At 41.7% G+C, this 22,697-nt stretch overlaps 1 protein-coding gene across 4 annotated transcripts in view; it reads right to left on the reverse strand.

Moving 5' to 3' along the window:
• The window catches only part of atp8a1 (ATPase phospholipid transporting 8A1), a 115,968-nt gene that overhangs the window by 48,401 nt on the left and 44,870 nt on the right, over positions 1-22,697 (reverse strand). For 3 of the 4 annotated variants that reach the window (XM_084353742.1, XM_084353741.1, XM_084353744.1), the window contains 11 exons: positions 21,958-22,085; positions 20,313-20,390; positions 20,104-20,192; positions 16,331-16,375; positions 12,868-12,940; positions 8,499-8,604; positions 6,359-6,441; positions 5,289-5,338; positions 4,872-4,941; positions 3,354-3,438; positions 1,809-1,948 (listed from right to left, as the gene is read on the reverse strand). In XM_084353742.1, coding sequence (XP_084209868.1) covers positions 1,809-1,948; positions 3,354-3,438; positions 4,872-4,941; positions 5,289-5,338; positions 6,359-6,441; positions 8,499-8,604; positions 12,868-12,940; positions 16,331-16,375; positions 20,104-20,192; positions 20,313-20,390; positions 21,958-22,085 — 947 coding nt within the window. The remainder of the gene's footprint in view (positions 1-1,808; positions 1,949-3,353; positions 3,439-4,871; positions 4,942-5,288; positions 5,339-6,358; positions 6,442-8,498; positions 8,605-12,867; positions 12,941-16,330; positions 16,376-20,103; positions 20,193-20,312; positions 20,391-21,957; positions 22,086-22,697) is intronic. The other variant, XM_084353743.1, reaches the window with a different exon arrangement.

Raw genomic sequence — 22,697 nt, forward strand, 5'->3', positions numbered from 1 at the left:
TGTTGTTCTCTTTGTGGGTTATGATACAAGAGCCACTTGGATCATAATTTCAACCCCTAAGCCAGGGTGGGACCACAACGCTAGCCTGGTGGTAATGGATTAACACTAATTTAAGTGTCCATGCAGCACTGAGAGAGCAGCTGCTACTCCTCTGAATTCATCAATCGTTGAGGAGAGTCAGTTCTTTCCTAGTCGTCTCCTAATTTGTAAGGAAAGAAGTTTACAAACTGAGGCTGCAGTGTGGAAGACTGAAGTTTCCTTCTGATCGTCTTCCTGGAAAATTTATCCAGTTACTGGTAGTTGGCTAAACTAAAGTGCATTTAGTCCAGAAATAATCAATTTAAGCTTAAACTAATCAGTAAAGTTGATGAGAAACATTTCCTGGAAAGGCCACAGCAGTTTACTTTATGTGTACATACTGTAGAGCTGAGTAATATGAGAGTAATAGTCACTTTGTTGAAGGAAGATTTGGGCCATACGGTTACAGCAGTCCACTAGTTTCTAAAGCTCAGTACTCTAAAAGTACCAATTATTTAGAATAATAATCAACTGAAGCGTTAAATAACAAAGAATATTATACTTAAGTTACATACAAATACCTTGAAATTGTCCTTGAGAATTTCTATTTTCTACCTCCACACAGTTACGTTGCAGATTACGTGCTGCATCAGAGCCAAAGTAGTGCGTTTTCAAATGATTTCATCAGCAAGCAGATCAGAAAAACAGTAATCATAAGATAAATACTGAATACTGGCACTGCCATGTTTCTTATTGTCAGCAGCTAACAGTATACAGCACCTACATACATTCACTTTTACCTGGACTTATGATACTTACAGTAAGTACATTTAAATCAGTTTAAATTATATGGGTGGCCTTGACCTTGGAGTATTTTAGAAAGATAGCTTTAGTTGTACTCAAGTATGACTTTTGGGTACTTTCAAAACACACTTCAAGAACTACAACAGCTTCTAAATACAGAACGCAATAACAAAGGAATGGAGTTAAATTATAAAGTTAATTATCGAGTAATTCCTGCCGAGCCTGAATTATGTAAAGTTTGTCACCTTTTCTTAAACAATAGTTAATCACACTTGAGGCTCTTGTTTGAACGATGGTGTGAAAGAGTAACTTCAGATGTTTTTCACACACTGTTGGAATTTCACTGCGACTCCATTGCGCCCCCATGTGGCGTCACTGTGTGCATTTCCAAGTATGGGTGGCCCTGAGGAGCAATGAACCCCAAACCTTGGCAGAATCAGTGCCACGCTCTGCCCATTAAGCAATGCACATTACATTTTCCTCTCTGAAAGCTTTTATGTTTATTTCATGATTGATTGCCTCCATTTGTTTTGGGCAGCCAGGAGCAGCCGTGAGGAACATGCCAAGTGGCTGATTTACGACTGTGGCTTCCTGTGTTTGACTAACGCTTCCACATAGACCCACCTCACAGGAAACCAATTCTACCTGCTGGTGAAACCTCGAATCTCCTTCATACAAACACACAATTTGGAACTTTTTATACACTTCCAGGTGTGATTGCGCTGTCCCATTAGTTACACAGGGAGCCTTGAGTGTGTGCCTGGTCTGATTTTTCAGTGCATACACACTCAAGTCCATCAAAAATGATTTGTATGAAACCTTGTGTATTAAATAAATTCAGCAGGTAACCAGATAAAGAGAAATCGCCTCTTACTTGCCAAGCTCAAGCATTTCATAAATTGTGATGGCAGGACTCCCGGGCAAAAGTCCAGGGAACATAACAGGCAGTCATGGCATCAGGAACTGACACCGCAAACACATTTCACCTTCTCTATCAGCTCGTAGCTCTCCTCCAGTTTAAGGGCTCTGTTCTGGAGGGAGGTGGAGGCTCTGTTCTGGATCTCCAGCCAGTGCTGATAGGACGACTCACTGACGTCTGCCACCGCAAAGCACAGGGTACGCAGGCCTGGAGGAGGAAAACACCAGGGTCGAATGTCAGGACTTCTTACAGCTTCAAAACTTTGATTTGTTGATCACATTGAGCTCTTAAGTAGATGATAAGCATGACGTTCAAATGGAGTTGCGTAGTGTAACTGTTGGTGTTGCTAACTGCCATGTGTTATACAGTGGTATTATTTGTTGGTAAATGGGTACTTTACTATCTCGTGCATATTTATCATGTTATATATATATTAAATTGGTCAGAAATAACAGAGGGCAGTTCGCCGTCTACCCATACTCTGGCTAATTCTTGGTTCTTTTGTTTGTTTGTTTTGTTTTTGGTTGATCAATCAACTTTTTTGCTGTCAAATAAACATCCAGCCACCAAAGGAAAAGAAAAAGATGACTGAATATTATTCCTTTCCCTATGAAAAGACATAATTACTGTCACGATAATTACAACATAAAGTTATAGTAGATATCTTATCGACCTATTGATGAACGTATACGACCTTGATCATTCTTCCTGACTTCGGTATTGCCTATTCTGTTTGTTTTCACATTTTGTTGTCTGGTTTACTTTGTTCATTCTTTATTTCTTTGGCATCCCAAGTCCAATGACTGAATATTAAGGATTTAAAGTTCACTGCTCCTTGATAGGGCACACTTGCATTTTTATCATCAGTTGCATAAAATGGTCTTGAGATGACAAAAATATAGTTTCTCACAAATATTTTTGGCAAAAATACGATGCCTCAGAGTATTAGTTCTCGTGACAGGCTACCTGACACGAATGCAGCAAATCTTCCCGTCTATGCCCTTGCTCTAGACACGCCTCGTCTTCTCAGCAGATTACATGTCGACACTGCTTAAAAATGGGCTTAATTAACATAAACATACTATCCCCTGTATCAGTAGTTGTGTTTGTAGTTCATGTGAACAGAAACATGTAGAGAGTCAAACTATCTAAGTCACAACTAATTATAGTTTCTGTGTTCAGTGCTTATAACATTTGAGAAAGATCAAATATGAAGTTATTAATAGTTAATTCTTCTTGTCAGAAAGATAAAGGAAGTTATATTTTATTCAGGCCTCTCAAAATTATGATCTTCACAATCTGTCCTGGATGCTATTTTTAGCCTGCATCAAATATTCCCAATGACATCATTTTGCTGGTGTCTCACAAGGGGGCAGTGTGAACACAGAACAGAGAGAAGATGCAGTTTTTTCAGCTGCACTGCTTTAGATTAACATACTTCAGCGTACTCATATTAGGATTTACTGTTCACTACAATATATTAATGACTTCTAAAAAAGTATGCTGCAACTGATGACCAGGTGATGATAATGACCATAAAGAAACATATGTCAGAGGCATCCTAAAAGATGTTTTACGTGTGGCAGACAGGGGGCGATGTCTGTCCACTCACCTTCAGTGGCAAACTGTTCCAGGTGCTTCAACGTGATCTCTTTGTACCTCGAGCTGTCTGCCAGACGGTCATAGATCACCGTGTCCTGAAGGAAAACAAACACTCATTGGTTATCGACACCCGGAGAAGGAAGAAAGGAGCATCCTGGACTGCTGGGCGAATGCGTGTTGGACTTTATGTTGCACTCAGAGCAGATTCAGATTTGCCAAATGGCCTTCAAGCTTTCAGTGCTGAAATAATCATTCACTTGAAAAACAGTTACAGGGGAATGAATTAATACATGACACGTATCTGGACCTTGAATAAATTGAATGAATAAATTATTCTTGGAGTAATGCGAAGAATTTAAAGAAAACATAAGCACTAAACCTGCTCAGAGAAATTTAGGAAAATTATACATTTGCTAGGTATACTTGTCCTAAAACCTACTTACACGACAAGAACAAGTGAATAAAAAACCTATAATAAATGATAAACCTCACTGTTTCACATTGTTACTGACCTCATGCTCAGATAAGACTGACAAGGCCAAATATGCACATAGCAATCCCGTCAAACTCCTCCAGTTCACCAGCTGCTCATTGCAGAATATGTACACAACATGTTGCCTAAGTGTTACGATTATTGCACCAAAAATATCATTTTCTTTTGCAGGGCTCCAGGGTCCGACTAGGTTGGTCGCACATGCACCCACAAATCCTTCAAGAGTGAGAGAACATTTCCATTGGTGGATCATTTACATAATGTGCTAAGTAATTAAATTATTATGTATCATTGGATACAGCTGGGCGCACCAGTGCAGCCAGTACAAAAAGTTAGTCTGGAGCCCTGTTCGAATGTTGCGTCCGTCGAGTACAGTTCTAGGTTTGTGTTAGAGCTGAGCAATATGGCCTTGATTAATATATATATCTTAATATTTTTAAATCTTGTCAGAAGTGCTTCATGAACGCTAGGACTCGTCGACAAAATTAAATATCAACATACTTTTGACTAAATACAGCAATAATGAAACGGAGGGATGACTATTTCTACTTTCACAACATATTAACACAATGAGATTTTTGATAATTAATCATCAATAATCCAATACAATGACTACGTGGGTAAATACAAGTATTAGAATACGTAGAATAGTCTGCTAAACTCAGACAATTACATCACTTTACTGTAATGCAGCCTTTAAAACCAGGAAAAGACAACGGTTGTGCTACTTATGAAATAACGATACGTGCAATAACAATATAATATCAATAAAGTGCCCAGCCCTAATATGTATGCAGCTGGGAGGTGAATCTGGTAGGTGCTGGTACCTGATTGCAATCATGTGAAAAATGTTTATTTTGCAGAGAAACCCATATGTAAAAAATCGTGATCTCTTTATGCTCGTTGTAAAAATGTCCTGACAAGAGTGAGAGGCAATGAGGGGAGAAGAGCTTTCGGTGCTTGTGTGTGTGTGTGTGTGTGGCAACAATGGTGATGGGCTGTCATGCGTTGCCATGGAGAGAGACAGACACTCACCGCTCCCTTGCAGTAGAGGCGGATCTTCCCAGATGGGGTGCGCATGATGACTGACATCCTCTTCCTCGCGCTGTGAGAGGGAAAAAGGCAAGAGAGGGAGAAGAAGGTGGGATGAGAAGAGAAAACAAGTGAGAGACATCACATTGCGAGGTGTTACAGCAAATTATCGAGTACCGTTTGAGCCGAAATACGTCTGCTGAAATTAGAAATCAAAGAGGTGGGGGACGAGATATCACACCCAGGTCACACGATTAATTAGTACAAATCATGAGGGCGACGGGAAGATGATGAACTTCAATTTCATGCAATTCTTTTGAGATTCATCCAGAAAATACAATGTATATGTAGCTACACCTACGGCTTGTACAGACAACATGTTAAAACATATAGCAGTTGTACACATAATGATTAATTTACCTCGTGAATTCCAGCACATGAAGAAGTTCGTACTTCTCCTCCGTTCCGAGCTGAATCCAAAGAGAAACACGTGTTAACATACTCTGAAAGGACGCATCTCAACCTGAGTCATCTTCCATACAACTTATCTGAAGTAGCACAAGTCAACCCTGCCACCCGGCTCAAATCAGCCTTAATTGCACTTTAAATGTGTTTATCAGTTGCCTGCACTGAGCTGATGGAGGGAGAATAACAAGGTAAAATTCAATTAACTTCCTTAATTGTAGAGACCGCTAGGTACAAGACAGAGTGATTAAATAGATGCTGAGGGCTTTAGGCCTAATAAAGGTTAAGAAACCTGACAAGCGTCTTGCAGACAAGATGTTCTCGGCAGAAGAAAAAAAAATTTAAATAGTTCTGGCCTTTCTGCCTGTGCTACTTTGGGCGCAATCATCAGGTTAGCCAATTAAGAGTACAACAGGATGGGTGACCTGAGCGTTGGAGAGGACACGCTGCTTCAGCTCAGGGTATAACCACACAGAATGGGATGTTCCTCATTTTCCATTACTGTGAATACAGACGAGTTCTCTTGAATTATGTATGTTAGATTTAGCTCAAGGTCTGTTTTGGAACATCTGTGCAAAAATAAAAAATAGTGAATTAATTGCCCAGCGTACTGCCTCGAGATACGATACAGACAATACGGCTTCATGAAGAAAATAACTGGGATGTGCAGTTTGGCAAAGGGAAATGGTTCGACGGGGTAGAAAAATACACTTATTCACTTTCCAGCAAAGAGTGAGATGAGAAGATTTCCATTTTCATGTGTGTCGAGTAAATCTACAGATGCTAGCTTATCTTAGCATAAAGAGTGTTAAGAGTAAATCACATTTCACTTCTTGGATTGAGCTGATACCCTTGTCGTTATATCACATATTTTTCAGTGTGAGCAGTCTCACAGTTAGTCAGTAATTTTTTCTTGTTTGAGGTCACACCGGACCATCAGGATCCTCGTATTAAAGATTTAGTGGATCCATCCATCAGTACAATAGCGGGCGTGCCTTTCATTAAACTCCTCTCGTCCCTCTTACCATTTCCACAATGACGCTGTCTGGGGTTCTGCCAGAGAACACAAAGCCGAGGTTTCGTGCTGCTCTCACCAGAGCTCCTTCATCTTGAAAGCAGAAAGAAACACAAAATGTTACAGATAATAACGTAAACAACAGTACAAGCACACAGGCTGTAGGCAGACACAGCGCTGTCTGAAGATAACCCCATGTGAACCTGACATTTACGAAAAGAGCCGTGCTCATGAAACTAGTTCATCTCGACACATTTTCACAATGAGAGCAGTGACTGAAAGCTGAGGATCAGGTACGGCTGATGCTACAGCTTGCATGAGGATGCTGCAGGGCGAGAAAAAGCTCTCTGCTTGTTTTTTACAGTTCACTTAACTACCCTTCTCTCTGCAGCCAATCCCCGCTCTGCTTTAAACCCCAAAGCTCCATAAGACCATGATTGTTCTAAGCAATCAGGCAAAAAACTCATCAGATGAAACGCAGCAGCAGCAGCACTGCTTTGTACGATTATTACAGAACCCTTTTAGCCAATCAATATGTGTTCATTAAAAGCCCAAAAAAGCCATTTTCACCACAGTGAGAGATGGAAAGGCATTTATTGTTTGTAGTGTACTGGACTGAACAAAGGTCTGTTTTACGTCTGTGCTCACTAACATCACTAATGTAGTCAGAAGCATCAGGAAACATTAACACCTCTCATTTAGTTGCAGTCTGGTGTCCATACACTGAAAGCCCTGTCTCTGCCGATGAGAGCTGCGTCTTTGTTTACATTTGGATCACATATTTGTGCCTTTAAGCATTGTGACATTTTCAGAGTTCATTAGGATGGTCCTTTATTTTCAGGACATTTACAAACAGCTGCTAGGGGCAACCGCTGTGTCTGAGTGGTGAAGCCAACGTGCAGACGCTTTGAGCTGCAGCCATTCATGTAAAACACAAAGGCAAAACATTTCAGAGTCTCAGCAGTTGATTTCACTTCCTCTCATGGAAGTGATTTTGTGGAGTTCAAGAATCACATTGTCACCCTGTTTTATTGACTGGAAGGTGTTGCGTCACTGCGGTGAATGTGAGAGACCGAGGCTTCAGAGTAAGCAGAAGTGACACACACCACGCGTTCTGTGAACAGGATATTTTATTTTTCTAATATGATTCCTGGCTCTCTCTCCTGCTCTGATGATTATATAAATGTCTTTATGAAATACTGCTACCTGGAGGCTGTGGTGATATGTTCCATTTGCTGAAGACACAGAGGTCACTAGATGGAAAATTAAATATCTCAACAGAAAAACAAAAATAAATCAAGGACACAGCAACAGTGACGCAAAGCACCTGGAACCAGGTCCAGCCAGCCTCGTGCAGAGCTGCAGCAGCAGTTCAAGGTTTGCAGTTTCTGGACCTGCAGTTTAGTTCAGCTCACCAGCATCAGGTAAGAAATAGCTGCAGCAGCTTAGAACTGCAGATAAACATGCAGGTGAGCGCCATCGATAGGCAACAAAGGTCACAGTCTCTGCAGTTTTGATACTTTAGTCAGCTAAAGGAAATGAGTGTTGGAATAGCTGAATGTTTTCTACTTTTGCAGCTGCAGTCTGTTGTGTGTTTGAGGGTTCACATTTTCTACTGGCCTGCAAAAAGATATTTCTTACTTGGAACTAAAGATGTCACGATATCAGATTTTTACTGGACGTGATATTTTAAAAAGGAAATATTGATGTCCTGTTAATAATAAACATGTGATAATATCATGCAAATATTCCAGTGCCTCTTAAATAACTTCCATTCCTGTCCTACTAGCATCGATAGAGTAGGTTGCCATCAGCCATAAAACAGAAGAACAAGAAGCCACAGTAACTAGCTAACTACCTACTACCACAGTGTGCAGCTCCTTCTGCAATAAAGTCAAAGGAGATGACGGACAAAAGCAAGACATATCTTTAATCTATAGATGGAGACTCATAAGGATGAAATGTTTGCCATCCTGATGTTGTTCAGTTCTTTATTTGTCTCTTCTCGGTCCCTGGAAACAAGACGAAGTCTGGGCAGCAACAACTCTCCCAGATTATAATGTGTACACACACATCATACACTGGGGAGGTAACAGAGCAGCACGCTGTACAGTATATCCACTAGCTGTGTTGATGGAGGTGTGATCTACCTGGAGATGCAGCCTGGTAGGTGATATTTCCATCCGTGCGCTCAGGGACTGCAGTGTGACAGATGGCCATCATGGTCATGAACTCCTGGATGACAGCAGCTGTCGGCTACAAGAAGAGGAAAGGGCACTTTGACTCTAAAAGCTCTTCAGTAAAAACATGTCACAACAAAACAGAAACAAAACAACCAGAAAGACCTCTGTGATACTGTAGGAAGAGAGAGGGCACTGTGACGGACTGATGGACCTGCATGACTCACAGCTGATGGAAATGTGTAAGACAGATAAAACACACAACCTTAACAGCCATAATATGTTGGGCAGCCATGTTTACAGACAACTTCTCGTCATAAATGTATGTCCTGTATATGTAAGTGAAAGGTAAGTTGTAGTATTTATTAAAACCAAACTACAAATGCTTAAAATCTAGAGCTAGCTGTTGCTACTCATGCAAAGTCTCATTAGTGTTTCCATCAGGCGGTGGGAGGCACACTGAGCATATTGGTGTGGTTTGCATCCCTACTGATAACCTTTTGGAAAATGTCAGTGTCTAACTGTGCACCACAAATCAATATTTTATAGTAGCAGGAAGGAGGGGACAGCAAAACAAATGACAACTGATTATTTCTTCGCACTTCTGTTCCTGTGGAGATTCCTTTAAAGACACGACTATTATTACACTACAGTCCTAAAACTGGTACAGAAAACATTTCTTCCGATTCCAGAGTCCTTCTGAAAAGCTATTAACTCAACATATTGTTGTTCGAAGCCACTGCCAGGTGTCTGAAACACATGTGGCTCCAGTATGTGGCTATAGTCAGGTTCTGCCAGACTAATGACTGCTGGTAACAAGCCAGTAGGATCCCACAGACCTCGCCATCTGCAGACAGACATTTACTCATGCATGTGCATGTAATATAAACTTGCTTCAGTTAATGAAAAAAGGCCTAACCTACATACGGAGGGCATTTTCCATTAATGAGGGAAAACGTATGAGTAACAAGCCAGGGGGGTCATTCAGACAGGCATCTGCTGAGGCTCCTGTCCAAGGCTGCAGGACCACCAGCTTCTGGTCAGTGAGGCAGAGATATGCAGGGCTGCAGCAGGCCTGAATCATACAGCAAACATGATTCAGGCTGCTACTGGTTGTTAAAAATCTGATCAATAGCAGAACAAGCTCAACATTACAGGCCAACGAAGATGATGAAAACCTGCTGTGACACTTACAGTAGACGTAACAAATATGTGCCATGTCATGCTTTGTTGAAAGAATATTACTCAAAAACATCTGCTTTTCTTTCCCTTCTCGAACAAAAAGCTGTGTACACACACACACACACACACACACACACACACACGGTATTATCAATTTTGCTCTTTCTGTCGGCCCTGGCAACTCTGATGAGAGATCTCTAACGGGGAACAAAGGAGCAAATGAATGGAGGGGGGAGGGCACATCAAAGGGCCTCTTGTAAATGAAAAAACACAGAGTCTATTACAGTCCAGGTGGCTGAGAGAGGCCCCTCTGCCTCCTAGCAGCATGCTAATCTGCTCTGGGTTGACAGGTATCCTCTGAAGGACATACAAGTGTGTGTGTGTGTGTGTGTGTGTGTGTGCGTGTGTGTGTGTGTGTGTGTGTGTGTGTGTGTGTGTGTGTGTGTGTGTGTGTGTGTGTGTGTGTGTGTTTGTGTTTGTGTGTGTCCTTTATCCCTATCTTTGTGAGGAACCAGTTCAGTTGTATAAACATTTCTTTGAGTGTCATTACATTTTGGCAGGTCCTCACCTCATCAGAGTTTAAGATCCAGTGTACATAACATAAATACGTATGTTTCATGCACAGGCTTTGTAAAACTTTGGAAAACTGCTGTCAGTAAACACAGTTCGTTTGCACATTAATTCTGTTGTATAATCACCTCAAACTAAGCATTGTTGTGTTTTTGTTACCTTTAAATTGAGCCTTTTATATCTACATAGAGAGCAGGTCTTCATCAACAGAGTCCGCCATGTTTCTACAGTAGCCCAGAGGGGACAAACAAAACACCTGCTCTAGAGAGAGCCTTTCGCGTTTTGGCAGCCAACATAAGGGAGGGTCTGGCGAGGGGTATTAAGTTGGCTGCAATCTGCTAAATCCCATACAATAGATCTCTAATATATCATTAAATCTACAGTACAGGGTAAGGGTAGGCGTACAGGTCACAGTTTTGGGAGTCTCTATGGTTTGCCTGTCAACCTAACAGTGTCAACAGGACCCCAGGAAGTCACTAGTCCAGCCCATAAAACTCCAACAAAACAAGTAAACATATTACTGAAAATGTTCAATTATTCCTTTGAGGTTAGTGTTATGGACCAAAGAATGCATTGTGTCAATGAGGGTCCCCACACGGATAGAAGTACACATGTGTATTTGCTACCCAGAGTGGTAGTAACCTAGGCAGAGTGCGCGTGGCACAATTAGATGTGACAGCTAATACCGTGCTGCCAGCCATCACCCCCACTGACTCCTGGGTAATCTGTGTGACGGACACTGATCACTTCAGACGTGGCCAGTGTGGAGAAAGTTGAAGGGTCAAGAGAAAATGAAGCAGAGAGCTCAGACGAGCCAGCGAGCAAACAAACACCCACGGAGGCTGCTGAGAGTCTGCGGGCGGAGAACATGTCCAGTGACTCAAGAGAACATGAAAAGCACCAGAGGGGATGTTTATTTTTGTCAGCACTGTTAATTCCCCTCTCCTCCAGTCTGCCATCCCCCTCCGCACTGTATCAACACTACTCCCACAAATAGCCTGCAGTCAGAAGTGTTGTTAATGATCAGGATTAGTAATGTTTAAGTAAGAAGCATCCTGATGGCCATAAGGACAAAGTGTTTGAACTGTGAGAACGTAAGGTGTTAATGAAATGTAGCGTCGCACTATGTGTCAGACGAGTGAGAGGTCCGGGTTATTAATAGTGTTTGAACTGAGATAATAATGACAAGCTTAATGTTTCTCTTGTAGATGTGATGATCAGAGTTAGAAGAAGATCGATACCAACGTCACATCCTGTGCAATATAATACAGCCAGTTAGCCTAGCTTAGCACAAAGACTGGAGTCAATCATTTGGGATCTGCGGACGAGCTGTATGGAGCCGTTTATGTTTTCTCACAGGTGTTTTGTTATGTTTGAAACCAAGTACCCATCCATTGCAGTTGTTTAGGAGAATGCTGCAAAACAAAACTCCACCTGACTTTCCATCTGCGTGAGGGTGAGTCGATAATGACTGTATTTTCATTTTTTTTGGTGAACTCATCCTTTAATGACAGTGCCATTAGAGTAAACCTGGATTAAATGCCAAAAATAACTTTCAAAATACACAACAGCATCAACATTAGCATGAGTCTTGTCATAATAGAAAGTATCTTCAAAAATAAAAGACATTAGGAGGACGTTATGACTCACAGATGTGCTTCAACATGAAGACATCCAGCATCAACAAAGCATTAGTACAACTACAACACAACAGATTCATCATTACCAGACAATCAGAGAGACTGTGGTTTCTAAACAGCGGTTGGTTGTGCGCTATAATTAGCAGTGGGTGCAGGGCTATCAATACGAGTGTAAAGCAGATCCTAGATAAACTCGATGTGTGCAGAGGTTCTGCTGTCATAACAAAGCAAACATCACAGCGGGATTACTACTTTCCCTGGGCGGTGCTACTGTACGTAATCAGATGTGACATCCTGCCTCCCCCACACTGTTCTGCAGCTGAGCGACTCAAACAGCCAATCAATCACAGTTTTCACCCATTTCATTATCGCAGGTGGCCTTTACTGCTCCCTCAACAGTCCTGTGACACCAACAAACTGCATGACCGGGTGCTTGTCTGAGACAAAGGCAAAACCGCCAAATGTTAGATTTTCTTATGTCATTTTTAGTCAGTCTTCATTTTCACAAGTTCACACTAATGTACATATCCACAGCAGTACAGTTCCCCACAGTGGATAAGCAAATAAACATGTCTTCGTCCTGTCAGAATGAGCTAATTAGGTTGTTTGCCTGCCTGTGTTTACAGGGTCCTGTAAAGAAACAGTAATCCACCCTTCAACACGATTTTAAATCAAACTGATACGAAGGAGAATTAAGTCAGTGTATCTGTCAAAACACGATGTCTTGTTCCAAACTAAATAATGTATGCCATGAAACATCACAGCCGTTTTACCAGTTTTCAGTCACAACATACAAGCCGACACAAGTCCACGATGTCACTGAGGTCCACGTAAAATGGCACGAGACGTTATACAACCACACACAATTAAGAGTCCAAATCCCTCTTAATTTCGTCCTAAACAGCCGTCAGTGCGGGCAGATAGTAGGGAACCTTGGCATTACTTACGTGATTACTCTGGAGGTTTTCCAGTAAGCTCGGGTCATTAAATCCTGCCTCCTCTGACGAGTGTGTGCTGTGCCTGGAAAGAAGAGACGGAGAAGTCAAAACAACAGAGCGGACTGGAATACATGATAGCACTATTGTATGGCACAAGGGCAAGATAAAACATGTTGTCGTCACAGTTGACTAGACCGGTAAAGAACAAATAATTAATCAGGATCAGAATATTCTGACAACAACAGCAGTTCAAAAGTTCAACTTTCCACGAGTGTCTGACAGATTTCCAAATACACTAATAGACATAACAAAAGTGTTTGTATGCACCAAGAATAGGATGAGTGGACAGACGCAAATGAAAACAGGTTTTCTATTCTTTAGCGAGAACTGGAGGTGAGATTTTCAGCTTCCATCGACAGTAAAAGTACAGATGTAATCATCCAGGTTTTAAATCGTTAAAACCAAACATGTTTGATAAAACCTGGGCGGCCTCGATGAGTCTGAAACAGTTCAGGAGGCTCAACACCTCACATCACTGGATCATCTGTGACAACATCCTGGTTTGAACGGCCACTGCAGATAAAACCAGGGCTGCGATTTTAGATTATAATCAATGTAAATTAGTTTGCTGATCATTTTCTCGGCCATGTGTGAAGCATTCCCCAAACATATTCAGTTTACTATCACATTTTACCCAAAAAGCTCAGCTCTAGGTAAAACTCATGTGGACCGAGCGTGGCACCACAAAACAGGTCTCAAACAGACTCAGCCGGTGCTACAGTATGTGCCAACACAGTATCGACATTTGTTGAGAAAAGTATGAACTGCAGTGCGGACAGAATGCAAATGCAGCTCCCCTGGGCTTCAGTAATGTGATGTACAGTGCGACTGTTTGGGATTCTGTCCATGCCGGCAGAAGCGGCTCATCCTTTGAGAAAACGATGTTCTGAAACGGGACATTATTATTTCATAATGCACAAAGAATACACACTCATTCATTTATTCATTTTTCGCCCTTCATATATTATATTCACTTCAGTCATTTCTGTAAATAATAAATGGTGTTCCCCTGTGCTTTAGAAATTAAACAATGCAAGAGGCACTGCTTACAGGGACGCAGCAGGCAGGCTGAATTTCTGGCAGCTGAAGAGACCACATTACTCATCGACTAATCAAAGCCAACGCTCATAAATTACTGGAAACACAATTAGTCTCTCATACTCGCACCAGAAATGATTTTTGTTACTGGCAAGATGCGAAATAATTCAATATCGTGAAGTCCATTCGGAATAAAGCAAAAGAAAAACAATTTGGACTGTGGAGAAGACCTTTCCATTGATGTGAAGAGAGGACTTGTAGCAGCTAGAGGCAGTGACTCTGTATGAAGCCACCAGCCGCTCAGTGGCTGTCGGGCCGATCGATTCATGATTCTGTGATAAACAGAGTCCTATAGATCAGGTAGACAGCAGCTTTGTTCATGGCACTGGGGGTTGATAGAAATGTTACAGAGGCTGCCATTAGCAACCATAAGTCTTTCTAAACCCACAGGATACATTGGTTGGATCCCTGAGAGCCAGCCGGGCAGTAATGCTTCCATGTACCACCAACAAATAGATGTTGGGGAAGGAAGAAATATAGGAAAATCACAGCGATGTAATTAAACAACAGGGCTGGAGTCGATGTTGTGTTGCACCTGGAGGTTAGTGAAATTTATCACACTTAGAGGATTTATTAAAATATGTCAGGGAGAAACAGTCTGCATTTATAAACACCCTGCATACATACTGTCAACACATTGAAGAGGGCAGATGTTTCAACTAAAACGCTTGATGTTTTGCATCACATACTATAAAATATGTTTCCTTCTTCTGACTAGTATGTTACATCCATGCGACATATTACAGCGTGTAAGCTACATTTCAAAATAACAAATTCCACAACAGACTGAAAACGCAACAGAAAATCTATGGAGTCATTATTAATGTTTCTAACCCTCGCACAGGGAAGGAAGCCCTAAGCTTTGCTCGCTGCCTCAATTGTCTTGATGAAATTTCTGAGGCACGAGGCTGGGTGTGGACTGGACGACGGTCAGTTATTGATTATCTGCCAGCACACAGAGGTCCTGCCACTATGGGAACAAGGGCGCTGGCTGTTCGCAGTCAATAGCCGGGGAACAGATCAAACCTGTGTCACACGATGCTGCTCTGCGCCTGACGGTTCAGGGGAGGAAATAATGACTTTATAGCTGGCCGGCAGAAAGATGGCATTAAACACTGAAGGTGACCTATGCTCCTTATGCTTTTTGTGTTTTTTTTCCCTTTCCTTCAGTGTATTATAAAGGTTCCTGCGCATGTAAAAGGTCTTAAGTTAAAAATCCCAAAGACGACACTAATTAAAGCTCCTCCCTTCCACTGCTCCTGATGTGCCTGAAACGCCTCGTCTTTAGTCCCGTAGAAGTGAAGCTAACTGGAAGCTGGAAACAATACAGAGCCGACTGGAGATACAGTGAGCGGTGCTGGCGCAGGTGTATTTGTGCTGACCAATCAGAGAAGACTTATAGATAGGTGGGCCTTACAGAGACAGGAGCTAAAACAGAGCATCTAGCAACAGACAGTGGTCAGAATGAGAAAACTGATGAGTTTTTGAGCATTAAAACATGTAAATCAATTCTAGGAGTGACCAAAAATAGAATTATGAACATCAAAACGAGCATAATGTGTCCTTTAATAGTGGTTGAACCTGAATCAACCTTCATTTAAAAGAGAACAAAGAATAAATAAAGCCTCTAACTCAGTTGTTTCAATGAGAATACAAAACAGCGAGAAGAGACATGCTCTCATGGAAGCTGGCAACTTCCTTTACAGCAGCGAGATTTAACACTTTGGCATAATAGGCATTAACAAACAGGCCCCAATCCCCCATGCAGAATGGATGAGACACGCCCATGCTGTTTACTGCAGATCTCAACAATGTAGCAGATGGATCTCAGAAGTGGGACTGTGTGTGTGTGAGTGTGTGTGTGTGACAGAGAGTGTATAGCTACCGTCTCCAAAGTTAGTTTGATGTTAACTGGGGAAACGGGGAATGTGCTGCACAGCTTCGGCCTCAACACAACAAACAGTATACACTGGAAGGCTCGGCTTATCAAACCTGCTGAATGAGTGCTTATAAGGAAGCCACAACACGTAACCACTTTGAATTCAGAGACACTTCTAATGCAATACTGGCAGCGGATACAAGAAACATTTGTTTAAGGCCATCATTTCACATCAACAGATAAACACAATGAATCAAGAGCCACAGTCACATACAACACGTCCCGAGTGTACTGAACGAAACAAAACAACAGACATATATATATATTGAGGTGTTGTGTTCAAAGTCACGGTTTCCACAAGGCAAGGCAGCACTGATACATCACAGAAGCGAGGAGCAAAATAAAACGACCACCATTTCACACCAGTCATCTTACCAGTCATCCTCTGCAAAACTACCATCCTCAGCCTCAGGGACGTGACTGTTGGAAAAGAAATTATCTTGTTGACAAAGTCTATTGTTAACATGTTCTGTCAATGCACAGGCGCCAGGATTGGATTTCAAGATGGTTTGTTTATGAGTTGGCAGGCGTTAGAGTATGATAGGTCAGATGCTGGGAAGGACTGAAGCTGAGGCGTTGGGGTTAGGTTGAGTTAGGCAGTGATTACAGCAGGCCCTCTGGTCATATACGTCCCATTTAGAGCATATTATTAGACTCTTCACTTCTTGTTGGTGCACTAGATGTACTTATTTTCAGTTTTCTTTTAATGTTAGGTTTATGCAACAAAACTACTTGGTTAGGTTCAGGCAGCAAACAAAGTTGGTTTTGTTTAGCAGTAAACATACTTGGTTAGGTTTAACAAACATGATTTAGGTTAAACTACACCTTTCACAATGTTAAAAGTGTGTCTGAAAGGTTTACTTCTCCCATGTGCATATTTTTCCAGTCTTATTCCCCTAAGTCGCTGAGCTATGACATTACAAAAACATGATTGGTCGGCTTCAGTGACGGTCCTGGTACAACATAAATTATGATGCTCCAGAAACAACAGCAACGCTGTGATTTGGGATCATTTCCTCACAGCAAGGTGTCGCCCTCTCCCACTCCTCAATACACAACAGCGGGAACTACATCTTCAATGTGTGTGTCAGTATTCTGTGTATATTTTCATGGCCACCAATGAAAACAACAATGTTTGAAACTAAATGTGGTCAGAAAGCACACAGCTCTAAAATGAGGCACCAAATTATTTTGACATCTCCTCTCTGGCAGACTCACTGCAGTGCAGGGCTTTGTTAACTGTGAAGACTGGAGCCAACCAGACGACTTGCTCCAATGAACATCACGACTCTCCATTTGATTTGAACTCAGATTGCTTCATACTGTGAGTCTGTTCACTTGTGTACCTTCAGTGGAGCAGCACTGAGGTCATCTGCATTAACAGCAAACCAATCCTTCTGCATATGGGTTAATGATAGTGTCAGACATATATTACAACTGTGTCCAGTGTACATATCTACTGGGTGACACTTTATGATGACAAATCCCCCACAATTAAAAAAGAAAATCAAAACATATTTTTCCTGCTTTTTGTCACTTGAGTACATCTTAAAAAATATGTTTCCACTCTGCTCCAAACTAATAACGCTCTGGAGGATTCTGGGAGCCTTTCTAACCCAAACAGTATCTCTCCTTGAGATTTGGACTCCAATCCAGTGGAATTAATTAATGTCTAGACCCTTGGGGTTGGCTTTATTAATTACAGCAGCACTTAATTTGTGGTGAGGAACACATGCAGGCAGCAGTGTCAGGGAGGCTTTGTGTGTATGTGCCGGCACCAAATTACAAGTCAAGCCACACAGTAAATGCTATGCAGATGCATGCTCATTAGTTTGTGTTAAAATATGCAATGTTTTATGTAATTTTTATTCACGTAATTTCTTGGCACAAGAATATACTTCTTCTTACTTGAATATAGTCAGATACTTTGAAATCTGTCCTTAAAGGTGTAATTTGTAAGAAATGGCCAGAATTCAAAGGTAGCTCCGAACCTATCCTGCACAGCTCACTATACACGATGCTGTAGCTATCTTTGGCTATGGCGACCAGCTGCCATTAACAAGAAGCGCAGTTAGCCGTGGAGCTAAGTGGCCCTATTAGCTGATGGGGGTCACCGCAGGCACCAGGGCTCAGTTCCACTGGGCTCAGCAGTCTACCAGCGAAACGCGACTGGACACCAGACTGGAGATGAACACAGCCAGTCAGTCAGTGTGAAGACAGGGAATACAGTATGGAGGCTATTTACAGCGGCTCTAATCAGGACTACGACGAGAGGAGACGAAAGGACACGGCAGGCAGGGAAACAGGAGGCGTGAACTGTGCAAACTGTTTCTAGGCTAACGAAGCCATACAGTACCTGCAAACCCATTAAATTACAGTATGTATTTTCTTCCACTAGGGGACGCTCAATCAGAAAAGAAACAAACAAAGGCATCATGGGAGTTGTTGTACTCAAGCAGGAATGTTTACAGACGAGGCAATGTTTTAAAGTTTCAATCATGTTACGCTGAGCCATGTTGGCCGGCATCCTTCCACAGTCTCATCATCGGATGTTTTAACAACAGACTACCAAATGAACCGCACAGCTGCTTTGAGGAAAATGAAGACATTTCCCAATACAATATATCACAGGTCTAGATGTTTTAAGATATTTTGGTTTGAAAATGTTACATATTGTATCTTTGATGCTCTGTGACAATTTTCTGACACATTTTGTGAAATTGTGAGATAAACTTTATTTTCATTGTCAGATTGTCAACACTCAATACAATGTAATCAGCTGTAAAATCAGCCGTGTTTAGTGACCGTATGTCCGATTTGTGTTTAAATTAAAGAAAATAATTGTATTATCTATTCGATGGAGGACATTTAATCCCAGTAGGATTAAATGTCTCACATTACTGCAGTTGCAGATGCAGTTAACACTGTTATTGTCTGGTGTATTATGAATTCGGAACAATGAACTGTACTATAAACAGTTTTTGACTCTAACCCTCCCAACTTTTATTTTGGGAACCCAGAAGAACAAAAAGAAGAGCAGGACAAACAAAAGCATCATCAAAACAGCATCGCCTCATTAGAACCTGACTTTTTTCCCACTCATCCATATTTATCAGTTGCATAAGAGGGAGTCCTCGTTTCAGAGAATCAAAGGAAAACATCTCTACTCGAGATGAAGGACGGAGAGAGGCAGCTGCCTAACTTCAATCTTTGCAGGGAGGAGTGTGTCTGTCCCTGACGACCAGCAGGCTTGACCCAATTTAAAAACCATTTAAAAGCAAAAGACCCAAAACAACACGCCTGCCTTTAATCTGCAGCAATTGTTTTTAAAAAAAATATATATCAGCAATGATCTTAGAGGTATCACATCATCAACATGTACATTATTGCTACTTGAAATTACTTTATATCATTAACCCGGGGATTAACAATGAGAAGTTGGGGTGTGCTCACTGCAATCACAGCATAATGAGAGCTCTGGCACAGAGAACTCCAGATAAAATACTCTCTTTTGTCCTTCAGCCTGCACTTCATCAATCATGCTTTTAATTGAATCCTAATGGGATTAATCATGTACTGTCACGCCTGCACTTGCTTTGGTTCTGTAAAGATACTCTGCTCTCCCACTTGTTTTGCATCCACTGAGACTAATTATCGGTGCAGTAAAATGAAATGAGAATATTCAGGGGGAGAAAACACTGAGGGCTCATTTTAAATGTTAAAATGTGACAGAATGGGCTTTTTTTATCAGTGAAACTGAGCGGAAAAGTAATTTTTTGTGCACTCACTATGAACTTTGGCTAAATGTTTACAAGAGATTCTGTTTGTTACCAATATTGTTGTGTCAAGAGAAGACTGTGAAATGTAGCCAGTTTTCACCTCCAACATGACAAACGATGGACGAAAGCCTGCGAAGGAGAGGGTAAAACGCCTTTGCTTGCAAATGTCTGTCCGCCTTTTATTTATAGTTTATGTTGAGAGGAGCACTGATGCAGCTGCTAATGAGAAGGCGAGGGAGGAGAGAGAAACGCCAGATGTACCATGATGCACACTCGGCATTTAACAATGGTGATGGGGGGAGGCAACGGCAGAGGGTGCAATAGGGGGGAGCGGGGAAAATAAAGACGGGGGAGTAAAACAGAACTTACCCATAGGCAACACCAGCGACGGTGCACTTCTTGAACTGCATCACATTGCAGGTCAGGGTCCCCGTCTTGTCGGAGAAAATGTATTTCACCTGTATGGGTAGAAAAAGATGAATACCACCTATTTCATGGGTATACATTTTATTCCAAAGGAGAGATTGATCTTCTAAGTAAGTGTTGGAGAAATGTAAAGTATTATTTGATCTGTTTACCTGGCCTAACTCTTCATTCAGATTGGAGGTGCGAGCCATGGCAGGTGTGTTTGTGGGCTCATAGAGCATATCGGTGTCCTACAACCAATCACAGAGAGCTGTAAGTATGACATCATTAAAGAAAACTAAAATTAAATCCCCCAAACAGAAAAATAAACAAATAAAAAACACTTTGTTTCAGCGAGGCCTTTCTCAGTCTCCTCAATCTGATTTTCCTCCTGGAAATACTGAACCAACTGGGGCAGCAGGACGAGAGGCCGACTGAGAACTGCCCTAAATGTTGCTGAAAATTCCTTGCTTGGATTTTCATTTAAAATTTAATGAATTTAAGGGCTCAGAATAACTTCGGGCAAAAGAAACAGTGCGATTCCTCTGCTGAGATATTTGAGTTGACCTACTTGCTAAGCATGTACCAGCACAATATTCAAGGTGCTCGCTCGAGTGTTTCAGTGGTCTTTACAGATTCACATACATGTTTTTCTTCCTCATAAATATTATGTGCATGATGTTAACCTTGTCATCTGTACACCATTTAACATTTAATTGTTACAGTCCAATGTTGATGCCCAGTTTCTGAAGCTGTCATAATTTTTTGGCCACTTTAGATGGAAAGCATCTGAGCGGTGAGAGAATCAATCAACACAGTTCAGCTGCGCCCCTTAAAACAAAAATAAAAGATGCCAAAATGCTCTAAAGAGCTGAGGGAAAGCCCAGAGTGGGGTGATAATTCTCTGTGGGTTCACCACTTTGAGCAACTCCCTTCACATACAAGTCATCATTTGATCTATTGTTGCTATAAAAACACTGATTATAGCAGCTTTAACTGCAGTATAGTGCACTATGTTGAAACAGTCACCACCCATCTCACTTTGTTTATGTAGCGATTAACTGAACTCCAAACATTTTCTTCACTGACATTTTGTGCTCACAGCCAATATACACCTATGCTATTGCAGGCTGTGAGCACAAAATGTCGGTGTATACTCTGCTGCAGGTATGTCTGCTTTGTAATGCATGTTTACATAGATGTTAAACACACAAACATTTAAATGTCCCATATTATACTACTAGAAAATGTTTTCATCCTTTAATGTTCAAAAAAACATTATTTTTCTCATACTGTCCATTGCTGCAGCATCTCTATCCTGTCTCTTTAAGCCCCACTCCGGCCAGCTCTGATTGGTCAGCTCTCACACGCCTGAGCAGGCACCGCCCACCGTGCTTCTGCAACAGCTCTGCTTGTGGTTTTGTAACCACAACCTTGCTGGGGGTGTTTCTGAGAGCAGTGACAGTATAGTTGTGACAACCTTGTAGAAGTCCTGCTGGCTCGTTTGAACTCGCAGGCAGGGAGGCACAATATACATGGCCCGATACTGGGAAATTTATATTATCGCCTATTTACTGGTATGTGTGAAATTCTAGCTGATAATTAGAGGTGATTATATGACACAACATTGCTTTTATTGACTTATAAAGCGCAGCATTTACTAACTCTTGATACAGTCAGTGGTTGTTGCAGCTAAAAGGTGGTTTATGATCCGCCCATAAACAGAGAAGAAGAAGCTACTTTCAAGTTACAGTCACACCTGTCAATGAAACAGTGGAGTTTAGTTCAGATGAATTACAGACTGCAGCTTCAGCTCACCCAGTTGATGAAAAAGGCTTGGATGAACTTGATAACCTCCAGTGTGACCAGGAGACTGATGGGGATCAGGTTGTTGAACAGGATGATGAAGGTGAGGAAGTTGAGGCCAAAGTTGGCTGCCCCGCCGTCTATCAGGGGACGAGTTTAGGAACAAAAGGGAAGTAATACACAGGAGACTCATAAGTGCTGGTCAATAAATGTCAGTTAGTTAAATGAAAATGCCCAAAGCTACTTCCAGCCAATGACCAACATTATCCCAATCCAGAGACTGTTTTGGGATAACGTTGTGCATTAGCTGGAATTAACCATTTCTTCCACCCAACCTCATCCTCTTGCGACTCGACCGATTAACAGTCCAATTTAATGTCCCAAAGATTCAAAGTAGCGAACAGGGACTGAAGTATCTCAAATGTCATTAGTGTCACAGCAGCAGCCTTGGCATCCAGCATGATCCAGGCAATGAATTCCACAAAGCACTATGCAGAATGATGCTGGTCCCCCCAAAAGCCCCAAACAATTGGCAATGATCAACCCCACTGACACCAAACATGAAAACAGGAGGGATGTGATTTACCTTTCCTCAGCTTGCAGCAGGTGCAAATGTTACCTTCCTCAACCCAAGCCTTGATCTTAGCATTGCGGTTGAGAGGGACAGCCCTTCCCCATGACATTGCGAAACAAAAAAACTGGATGGCACAAAGAAAGTGGCGGAATGGAAGCTACTGCTACTGATACAACAA

Source organism: Pagrus pagrus (genome assembly GCF_965226575.1).
Source record: "Pagrus pagrus genome assembly, chromosome: 5".
In the NCBI taxonomy this organism is placed as follows: Eukaryota; Metazoa; Chordata; class Actinopteri; order Spariformes; family Sparidae; genus Pagrus; species Pagrus pagrus.